The sequence below is a fragment of the Dendrobates tinctorius genome, unplaced genomic scaffold (assembly GCF_039654945.1).
Source record: "Dendrobates tinctorius isolate UK_male_01 unplaced genomic scaffold, ASM3965494v1 ptg000005l, whole genome shotgun sequence".
NCBI classification, from domain to species: domain Eukaryota; kingdom Metazoa; phylum Chordata; class Amphibia; order Anura; family Dendrobatidae; genus Dendrobates; species Dendrobates tinctorius.
In genome coordinates this window covers 30,514,773-30,526,820 of record NW_027361673.1, presented here as the reverse complement: position 1 = coordinate 30,526,820, position 12,048 = coordinate 30,514,773, and the positions used below count along the sequence as shown (strand labels likewise).

Below are 12,048 nucleotides of genomic sequence, written 5' to 3'. Positions count from 1 at the left end.
GGATCAACAATGCAGAACAGCTGCACTAAAAATAGGCTGAACTAGATGGACATAAGGTCTTCCTTCAGCCTTCAAAACTATGTTACCTGACAGCAGGTTTACTAGTCATCTAGTGATAATCTCCTTTGGAAAAAAAAAATCAGTGATTTTAGCAAAACTACAGCAAGCAGGTTAGTAAGTGGAAGACCACTGGAATTAAGGTCACTGTTTCAGCATTGCACACAGATTAGAAAGCAAAAACCTAATGCCTGAATCCCTTTAAAAGTTAACCCCTGACCTGAGGACTTTAACTCTTAATTTTGATCATTTTTCTGCCCATTACAAAGAATCCAACTCAAAAACTCTACTTTTCTTAAACTTACTGTGCTCCATCCTACATATCTTCTGTACCAAAACACAGGTGAATATTAAAAAGAATGTGAGAAAAACTGGTGAATTGATAATAACCCGCCTTTTCTCGAAAGGGACAACATTCTGCACTACAATTGTTCACCCATTAGGCTATGTGCACACGTAATTTTCGGTGGTGCGGATTTTTCCGTGCGGATTTTGGAAAAACTGCAGGTCAAAAAGACCTGCGGTTTAGGCTGCGGTTTCACACCTCTACAATGGAGGAGATGTGAAACCGCAGCGGATTCCACACAAACAATTGACATGCTGCGGATTGTAACCCGCAGCAAATCAGAGCGGAAAAATCTGCAGCATGTGCACAGCGTTTTTGGTTTTACCATTGGAAACAATGGTACTGTACAACGCAGCAGAAACTGCTGCGGACCCGCAGGGCCAGAAACGCTGCGGATCCACAGCTGAATCCGCACCAGGTGCACATAGCCTAAGGCCGGGGTCACACTGGCGAGGAATACGGGCGAGTGAGAGGCGCTAAAAGCCCGCATTAGACACGGACCAATGATTCTCTATGGGGTCACTCGCACCAGGCGTATATTTCTCATCCGTATTCTACGGTCCGTGCCAATCACAGTATGCTGCAGTTGTCAGCGTACTACGGCCGTAGTACACCAATGCAAGTCTATGGGTGTGCAAAAAATACGGATTACACACGGACCACACATGTGACTTGCGAGAAATACGCACCCGGTGTCTTTTAGAAAAGCCGGCAATTCAGTGCGCTATACAGTAAACTCACACTGACAGGTTTAATAAAGAAACGAAAGAATAGATATAGACACATATATATATATATATATATATATATATATGCATTCTGTCTATATCTATTCTTTCGTTTCTGTTATAAAACCTGTCATAGGGCTCCATTATATGTCCATTTTGCAAGCCTGCGAGAAAAACCTCGCCATACAGATGCCATACGGATTACATACGGATGCTTACATGCGCAAAATACGCGACCACACCTTGATTACGGATGACATATCGAGCACTATTTAGGGGTCTGTCATCCGTATTACGCATGTAAAATACTGACCGTATTTTGCGTCGGTTAGTGTGACCCTGGCCTTACACTGACATTCGCCTGACATTCCCTGTGGCTATCCCAGGGAACACAATGTCTTACGCGGCATAGCGATTATTTTATTTCACATCAGATTTTGTCCTCTGTGACTGTTTGCACTTTGTACTTTTTTGATCTTTCAAAAAAACCAACAACAGCTTAGAAAAATGTCTCAAGGAACATACATTGACCTGAAGAACTAGCAAAATATTAATAGGAAAGTTAATTCTGTGCTTGTGCAGTTAACTTGTCTGACAGAGCAGGAAAATCACCACAAATAAGATTATGGAAATTTACAGGAATTGTTCAGTGCCAGACAAACTTTAAAAGAAGTTGCACCCCCATACCTTTACAGTCGTAAATAGAGACGACAACTGCTGTTCTTCTTAGGCTATGTGCACACAGTGCGGATTCTGCTGCGGTTCCGCAGCGTTTCAGGCTCTGCAGGTCTGCAGCAGATTTAGGTGCGTTGTACAGTACCATTGCAGCGGTATGCTATTCCATCCGGTTTGCGTTTAGTTAGACCATCATTTATTTTTCAACAGGACAATGGCCTCAAACACACCTCCAGGCTGTGTAAGGGCTATTTGACCTAGAAGGAGAGTGATGGGGTACTACGCCAGATGACCTGGCCTTCACAGTCACCAGACCTGAACCCAATCGAGATGGTTTGGGGTGAGCTGGACCGCAGAGTGAAGGCAAAAGGGCCAACAAGTGCTAAGCAACTCTGGGAACTCCTTCAAGACTGTTGGAAGACGATTTCTGGTTACTACCACTTGAAGCTCATCAAGAGAATGTCAAGAGTGTGCAAAGCAGTAATCAAAGCAAAAGGTGGCTACTTTGAAGAATCTAGAATATAAGACATATTTTCAGTTGATTCACACTTTAATTATATAATTCCACATGTGTCAATTCATTGTTTTGATGCCTTCAGAATGAATCTACAATTTTCATAGTCATGAAAATAAAGAAAACTCTTTGAATGAGAAGAAGGTGTGTCCAAACTTTGGTCTGTACCGTATACAGTGTATTACATATTTACAATTTATTACAGTTTTTTGTGTTCTAAAGTTGTATTCCAATAAATAGATATTATGTTCTATCTAAATATCTTGATTATTGGATCATAGAAATGATTAATTGTCTGATGTTCACATTGTACTACAATACATTTTTCACTTAAATATAAGCAATATATGTGGGAGTCGGAGTTGGAGTCGGTGTAAGGGAAATTGAGGAGTCGGAGGTTTGGCTTACCGACTCCACAGCCCTGATCAAGACATAAAAAAAAAAAAATTAATCTGATCGGTAAACAGCATAGCGGGGGGAAAAAAAAAAAAACACCAGAATTACATTTTTTTTTAGTCGCTGTAACATTGCATTAAAATGCAATAACGGGCAATAGAAAGATCGTATCTACACCAAAATGTTATCATTAAAAACCATCAGCTTGGCTGACTTTGGATTTTTTTTTCACCACTTAAAAAAAGAACCTAGACATATTTGGTATCTGTAAACTCGTAATGACATGGGGAATCATAATGGCAGGTTAGTTTTAGCATTTGGTGAACACAAAAAAAAAAAAAAAAACCATTGCGGAATTGCACTTTTTTTTTTCCGCAATTTCACCGCACTTGGAATTTTTTTCCCACTTTCCAATACAGTATATGCTAAAACCAATGGTGTTATTCAGAAGTACAACTCTTCCCGCAAAGGACAAGCCCTCACATGGCCATATTGATAGAAAAAAAAAAAAAAATATATGGCTCTGAGAAACAGGGGAACAAAAAGCAAACACACAAAAACAAAAATGGGCTGCAGCAAAGGGATTAAAGTCTCTTTTACTGCTTTGGCTGTAATTTATTTTACTGTATTGTAGAGACTTACAAGACAGTGAGGACCCTTGACGTGGGTTGTGAGTTTGCGTATTTTGGCCAAAATATTAACCAATACCTCCTAATGTTATTGTATACACATTTTTAGAATATTTTATTTTTACAGGGTGTGGCCAGGACCATCAATGGTGACCCTGTAAATTAGGGGCTTGTACCTCTGTGATGCACTGGTGGAGTGCCGGGAAGCCCGCCTATTCAAATAGAAGGGGCATGTAATAGGTGGTCAGCTGGGCATTGTGCTATATCTGTGTGACTTACGACATTTTGCAAGCTTCATCTGTGTGCAATTCTAATACCAGACAGACAATCACCCCCCCCTTCATGGATTGGTACGCCGAGAGTGATTGTTTCACCAGCACATTGCACTGGAGCTACCTCCTTTAAGGGGGGTCTGCTGCATCCTGTTTGAGCATTTTCCTTTGTGACCTTGGCTGGTAAATACTATTGCCTTTTTGCTATGTTTATAGAGAGGGGGCCGCCTCATCAGAAACCACCCAAAAAATGTACATGATACTTCTTTAAATTTACCCTTTCATATTGGGACAATTTTTCTTCTTGCCCTCTTGATTTTCCAGCATTGGGTTTTGTTTTTGTAACGTTCATTGTAAGGTAAAAATGACCCGATTACAGATTCCCCAGGTTAGTACAGTTGCACTAAACCAAATTTATATTTGCTTATACAGGGTGGGCCATTTATATGGATACACCTAAATAAAATGGGAATGGTTGGTGATACCAACTTCCTGTTTGTGGCACATTAGTATATGGGAGGGGGGGAAACTTTTCAAGATGGGTGTTGACCATCGTGGCCATTTTGAAGTCGGCCATTTTGGATCCAACTTCATTTTTTTTTTTTTCAATGGAAAGAAGGTCATATGACACATCAAACTTATTTAGAATTTCACAAGAAAAACAATGGTGTGCTTGGTTTTAACCAAACTTTATTCTTTTATGAGTTATTTACAAGTTTATGATCACTTATAAAAGGTGTTCAAAGTGTGCTGCCCATTGTGTTGGATTGTCAATGCAACCTTCTTCTCCCACTCTTGACACACAGTCTAGCATTTCTTCTGTGGTGTTGAGATCAAAGGGGGTCAGATTCCTTGGAGAAATGCTCAGACCTGACACCCATAATGTGGTGGTACACCATCTTGCTGGAAAAAGTCAAAATTCAGAACTTTGTAAAAACTATTTGGTTTGTGTCACCATTTTCTGAGCCCCATCACTTTTTTTTTATGATGTATGACAACTTTAATGATGCTGTAGGAGGCCTTGTTTTTTAAGTGGTACCATGTTAGGGTACATACAACTTTTCATTCTATTTTTTTGTGCTGCAAGGTGACCACCACTTACCTTATTGGTCAATTTTGAAAGAACGCAATTTTACAGGCCTGACTATGCCAAAATGCTTATTTTATTATTATATTGGATCATGAAAACAAGGGTGATTTAACTTTTGGGGCCTTTATTTTATTAAGGCTATGTTCACATTAGCGTTCGGGGGCTTTGTGGAGGGCTGCGTACTTCCTCTGTTAAGCTCCGCCTACTTCCACATACTTCTGCATGCGTACTGTGTACCTATCTTTAACATTGGGTACGCAGGACATGCAGATGTATGCCGGTATCTTGTGAAAGCCTGGAGGCCTCACATATATATTGCTGCGATGTGATGGCCTCCGGGAAAATGGCCGCCGGGGGTGGCGCATGCTCAGATTGAGATCTCGGCAATGTCAAGCAATGGATATGTGAGCCCTCCGGGCTTTCACAAAATGCCGGCGGAGCTTCCCCCCCCGCCACAGCCGAATCTGCCGCACCCGCCACATCAGCCTGGGAAGGGAGTGTGATCATCGCCCAGCAGCGTCGGACCGGGACCACCACAGAATTGCCCAACCACGCGATTAATAACTGGCTGATTTCTATGTAGAAACAGAAAGTCTCTTTTCCCTGCACGAGTCAACCTCTTTGTCAACTCCTGAGCCAGCTGCTCGGCTCCTCACCCCTGCCAAGGACTTTTGCAGGGACTTATGACTAGAGAAGAGCGAACTTGTTCGGAAAAACAGCCGCTGAATCCAAATGTGCCATATTTGTGCCGTATTTATGGTTGGCGATCATCTTCTGAACATACTTGGTCAATCTCTAATTACAAGTATCAATAAGTGAATATGTTCAGAAATAATTGCCAAACATAAATTCGGCATAAATATGACACATTCGGATTCAGCGGCCGTTTTTCCGAACTAGTCCGCTCATCTCTACTTATGACTCATATGGAGAAAATTGACCACCTGTTTCTACATAGAACTTAGGATTCAGCTCGTCAGTTTTTAATCACGTTATGTCATAGACCTAATGGAAAAGAGAAGAATTAGCTGGGTAGAAAGGAATAATGAGCAATTGTAAGTACACAGTGCTATATAATATGATGACTGCAATATATTCAGAGGATAAATATTTTGATGGTAGGAGGAGGGCTTCTTTAAGCAATTCCTAAAAACTAAAGAATTACATCACAATGGAAATACGACTGACTCCTTCACCACAGTACAGGAAATTCCAAACTAAGAAGCATATTGTTGAGGGTCAATAAGATTGTTGCGGATTTCCTCTGTTCTCACTTTATTTTGACCAGCTGTAAAACAGATCCATATGATTGTACCGGATATGGATATCTTTTGAGACACTATCACAAGGAATAATTCTTAGCATACCTCAAGTTCAATTTCCCTTCGGTTGATATCATCAGTTGACTGATTGAGCTTCTCCAATTCTCCCTGAGTAAAAAGTAAAACAAAACATTTAGCTAACCGAAAAAAGTACTTAAACTAAAACCCATTTAATTTTTAATAGATATAAGGCCACTTACAGTCGAAAGAGATTGAAATGTGATCTTGTTTTCAAGAAACAGAATGGCCAGAAAAGTTGAAATAAATGTGCGTTGCATTACTGTGATTTCTTTATAGATTATCTTAGTCCTCTCATTTCAATTGTAAGCAAGTTATGTATTGTCATATTTACTTCCCCCCCCCCCAATTGTCGTGTGTGATCATTAGTAATAACTCTTAATTACTGGATATTTTATGACTTGTATCCTGTATTTTCAACCAGTTTTCCCCCTTTTGCAGGCTCTACCTCTAATTTTCCGTTTTCCCTGAGCTAGTTGGTGGAGACTAGCTCCTATGATATTTCTGACACAAAGCACAAAGACATGAGGCGGGTTATACAGATTAGCAGGACCTCCGTACACGTGAGTCCTAGTCCTGCAGTGATAATCTCCTCCTAATTAAACATTGATTGTACTGAAACACAGCCTAATAAGCGACACATCCCTGGAATCACGTTGCCTTGCCCTACATTATGCTTCTCTCAGATTCAGCAGCGAAAATCTGCTGACAAAATTACCTTCAAGGGTACATGCCCACGATCTGGAATGGCTGCAGTTTTGACTCTGCGTATTTATGCAGCATCAAACCCGCAGTGGCCAGATGTTACAGCACACTATACGTGCAAGTGTCCGTGGGTGATCATTCACAAGCATGCTCCACATCTTTCAGGACCGCAGCATGTCAATTTCTCTCGTGGAGACGCCACAGAAATTTCTAGTATAGAATGTATTGGATGCTGTGAATCCGCACGGTTCAGTGAACACATGCGGATTTACCTGCACTCAATAGGAGGCAGCGTTTTGGACGCAGTTAGTTCCAGGTTGTGGGCACGTAGCTTAGAGGGTCCTTCAGATGGTCCCATTTGAGGTCAGAGTAGTCTGAGCCTAGAATAACCAAAGTGCATCTGCACATCAACCATGTTATACGCTTACCATGCGAGAACAATTGCAGCCTGCTCTAGTAAGGACTGTTCTACAGATTAGTGCATGTCAAGAACAGGCAGCTCCGGCGGCCATCCACTATGTGGACAAGTACACGGAGCCAGTCACTTCCGCAATTTGCAGATGGGACTGGCTGCAAGGTTTTTTTTGCGTATAAATATTTAAATGCACATTTAAAGTGTGTGAACAAGCACGAGCGGGGAAAAAAAGAAAACATAACATTAAGTATTAGGTTTCCTTTTGCATAGATCCCTTAGATGATGAGAGGAAGCCTTGAAGTAATGTAAGCCATGGACATTATATAAACATTCCTGTTGCAATGCAATGGCTGGAATCCTGGTAGTTTGTCTTCATATCGTTGGATATTAAGCTTATAGCTGATCCATATTACTTGTTATGGGTGGTAATGTGGATTAGTTGTTGTGTGTAGCACCCCAAGCCCTACATGAGGTTTAACTTTCCGGGAAGTCTTATAATAGCCAAATAAAAACAGAAGAAAAAAGTTGCAATCTCTTTAAACTTAGATTTAGGAAGTGCCTGGAAAATGTCGGAATTTTAAAGTGCTGTAAAGGGTCCTGGAATGTTAACTAGACACAGACATTGTGGATCCGATTACAGAAATCTCTGAATATGTCCCAGGGCAGCCTTTGCTGCCATAATATTCAATACGAAAACAACAAACCAAGATGGTTATCGTGTACAAGACCCTTCGTTAATGCAGGGACATGTATGAGGATTGAAAGGTCTTACATTGTCCAACATGTTGAGAGTTATACTTTCATGAGACCTAGAAAGCCGGATCGGAAATACAGGAATGAAAAGGATCTTAGCCATAAAATACAATTGCCATAAAACAATGTAATAGGTTCAAGTTAAAAGCTCTGCTACAACCTACGGCTGGAGCGTCCCTGCGGACCTGTCTGCACAAGGCTCATTTAAATGCATAGGAGGAATGCTGAACTTTTCAACCTGAGCTACACATTACAGACACTGAGCGCATGGTTAAAAGTTTCATGTGTTTGCAAGAAATTATCCACTGTATACTGATCTAATGAAAGGGAGACGACAAGGGTGTAATGGGCGAGCTTTTTTCATGAATACTTTATATATCAGATTTTTTAGTCGGTTCAAAATAAAAAAAGTCTGGTAAAAAAAAATTCACCTTCCCCAGTCTTGTGCATTACTTATTATTACACCGGGATCTAAGGAAAAAGGGTTCTCCTTGTGGAGAGTGGCATGCCAGTATGAGGAGACAAACACCTTGCATGCACCTCTGGGAAGGTAAATATGCAAATTGTCTCTTCAGAGAGGAATAGGACTTGTGCTCATTAGTTCCACCTATTGGAAATAGCAATATCGACCCATTAACGAGCCTTGCAATATGACACGATAAAAGCCAGATCAAAATACCAATTAGCAGACACTGTTTCGGGGTATTGACCCTCGTCAGTGTAAAGTATGAGATTTGATTTGGCTAAGTGAGAGGCTAAGACTGGGATCTAAGGATTAGGGTATGTGCACACATTGCGGATTTGGCCCTGCGGATCGGCAGCAGTTTTCCATGCAGCGTACAGTAACAAGTAAGCCTATGGAAAACCAAATCCGTTGTGCACATGCTGCGGAAAATTCCACGCAGATTTGCTGCGGTTTATTTTCCGCAGCAAGTCAATTCTTTGTGCGGAATCCGCAGCGTTTTTACACCTCTTCCATTATAGGAATCCGAAGGTGTAAAAACGCTGGCGAAATCCACACAAAACCCGCAGGTAAAAGCAGGTCATTTTACCTACGGATTCGGAAAAAATTAGCAACATTGTGCACACGTTACGGATATTTCCGCTCATATTTTGGTAAATCCCCAGGTAAAACGATCTGCATTTTACCTGCGGATTTAGTGCAGATTTCCTGCAGTTTTTGTGCGGATTTCCCCTGCGTTTTTACACCTGCAGATTCCTATAATGGAAGAGGTGTTAAAACACAGCAGAATCCGCACAAAGAATTGACATGCTGCGGATTCAAAACCGCAGCAAATCTGCGCGGAAAAATCCACAGCATTTTTTGTTTTACACTGAATCTAATGGTACTGTACAACGCAGGAGAATCTGCTGCGGATCCGCAGCACAATCTGCAACGTGTGCACAGACCTTTAAGGTTCCTCCAATTTGCAGATTTCTATTACACCTAAAGGCTTGTTTCCCCTCATTCTTGCTGCTATGACCATAGAAAACTATATTCATACATGTAAATACAAACATTCTCGAATATACACTGGATGATCTAAAGGGGTTTTCAGTAGAATATTTATAAAAAAATAAAGAAAAGTAACCTAATAACCCACCAAATTATTTTAGTCTTTAAATCAGTGCCTGCCGTAATGTAGCAAAAAAAAAAAAAAAAAAATGGGGGAGACCACCAGGACAGAATCACTGACGCTAGAGTGGGGGATACAACGAAGTAACAAATAAGGTACCATTAAATGAGTTGTGACATGTGGGCCCTGTCATGGTCATAATGGTCCTGCTGAATTTACTTTGCCATGACAGAGCAGCAGAAAGCAGGTCCCGAGGCCTATTTGCCAAATCTTCTTACATGTTGCTAGAACATGAGAGCAATAGCGTTTGTTATGGCCCGTCAGGCAATCTGTACATGAAATATGACTGTGTGATGAATATGTAAGCTACACTTGGGGGGATCCTTAAGTTTAAGCAAAAGCTTATTCTGCACTTCGAATTGCTTTGTCATTCTCATCTATTATGGGTGATAACGCTGCGCTAGTGTCAGCTCGCAAGTCTACTTTAGAAATAAAATTAAAGAGATTTATGACCTATTCTAAAGTAGTGGTCAATGTGTAATTGGTCGGGGGTCAGGCAGCCAATCAGCTGTTCTCAGTGCCACCGTCGGGCGCAAATGCAAAACTGCGGAGCTGCTCCATCTTCTGATAGTGGCTGCAGCAGGGTCAAACAAATCTCCCTGCTATACAAAATCAATAGGGGGCAGAAGGGCAGTACTCGGCTGATAAAGACGGAGCAGCTCTGCAATTGAACAGTTTCAGCCGGCGGTCTTCGACACTAAGAGTTTCCATCCGCCCCACACAACCATTTTGGTCGGTGAATTGACCAGAGCAAAAAGGAACTATTGTAGTCCCCATTTATTTCAGGAGAAATCAAACCACATACCATCAAGATTAATACACAGGGGTTATCACCCCTAGTCTCTCCATAGTCTCCAAATAGGGCCACTAATAATATTTTGATTTCAATAAAACATCCAACACTAAAATATTTAAATAAAATAACTTAACATCTAACAAACTCACTAGTTCTTACGAATGATAAACACTTCAAAGCCATTTTTAACATCAATCACAATTTACTTATCTTGAGAAACAATGAATTCAATATTGGATGGAGGCATTAGAATGGTGTCCTGCAAAAGTTCCCACTTTAGGCTAAGTTCACACTAGGTGTTTCTGCAGCCTTTTTTTTTTGCAAATTTTTAGCTGTGTTTTACAGTACCAGCAAAGTCTATTAGATTTCAGAAATCTCTCGTGCACACCTTTTTTGTCATCAGTATTTTGTACTTTGCATGGTTTTTTGGATATAGAGCGTGTCACTTTTAGCACTTTTTTCAACGTTTTTCAACCATTGAAATGAATGGGTGGTGAAGAAAAAAAAACAAAACGCTGAAAACAAAAGACGCACCAAAAACACAAGTATCGGGTTTTGCTGCTTTTTTTGCGCCAAAACTGATTGTATAGAACAGGACTTTCCTTTTCAACACTAACTTTATCAGCCTACATAAGAGACAAATCTAGCATGCCAAAACCACAACAAAAAATGCAGCAAATTTGACAGCACCTGATTATTTTGGCAATTGTATGGGCATCATACAACATTCTACCTATGACATAGTTATTTGTACACTGCACGACCACGCCACTGGTGGCACCACCAGAAGAGAAACACCAGGCACAACCCAATATACAGCTGTCCCTCACTACAGCCAGAACTATTCTATTTTAGGTGAGAATTTAAAAAAGGGTTGGAGTTTTTCCATTTCTGACAAATTTACAATGGTCTTTGATTCTCCCGCAGATTTATGGCCTTATCTTTCATTGATAATTGCTTAAACATTTTTAGAGTTGATATTCGTGACCTCACCCACAAGGAAAAAAAGAAAAAACCCATCACCACAAAAGAGTAGCTGTTAGTGATGAGTGCAAGTGGTCGTTACTCCAGTTTGCCTAGGCGGCAGACACCCCCAAGTCTCAAAGCCATCTTCTATGCAGTGCACCTATATAGATTCTTGGTGTCTGTAAATAGGATTGCCTTTTTTTGTGATATTTTTTGATCTTTTGCAAAGAAATGGTGCAAAGCAGATATGAAGGTGTATCGTTTAAAATTATATATATATATATATATATATATATATATATATATATATATATATATATATTCTCCCCCCACAATATAATTTTTCAGGTGGCCAAAAATGTCCGTCTTTCATGTGGAGCTCGCTTCAGGAAACACTTTTCTCCGCTTTCACAGGCCTGAAGTGACTTTTCATTTAAAATGTTTGGTCGTTTCCCAAGCCCTTTGACATCTGGTATTTTTCTGAGCATTTAAGCAGTGGTTTTTGGGACTCTTTTGCAATGGCGCTTTCCAAACGTTTTCAACTTCATTCAAGATTGAATATTCTAGCGCTTTTTTTCACCCCAAGTAAAAATGCAGTCAAAAACATGGCATATGCGCACGCCACTCTCCAGGAAGACACTAGAGGTGGAACTGCAGGGGATCGTGAAAGGCAAGTATAAAAACTTTTCTTTTTTAAAGGGAATCTGTCACCTTTTTTTGGAATATGAG

At 40.5% G+C, this 12,048-nt stretch overlaps 1 protein-coding gene across 1 annotated transcript in view; it reads right to left on the bottom strand.

Annotated features, from left to right (window-relative positions):
- SH3BP5 (SH3 domain binding protein 5) overlaps positions 1-12,048 on the bottom strand; it is a 108,730-nt gene that overhangs the window by 74,828 nt on the left and 21,854 nt on the right. Inside the window, exon 2 of the mRNA XM_073569214.1 lies at positions 6,075-6,137. Coding sequence (XP_073425315.1) covers positions 6,075-6,137 — 63 coding nt within the window. The remainder of the gene's footprint in view (positions 1-6,074; positions 6,138-12,048) is intronic.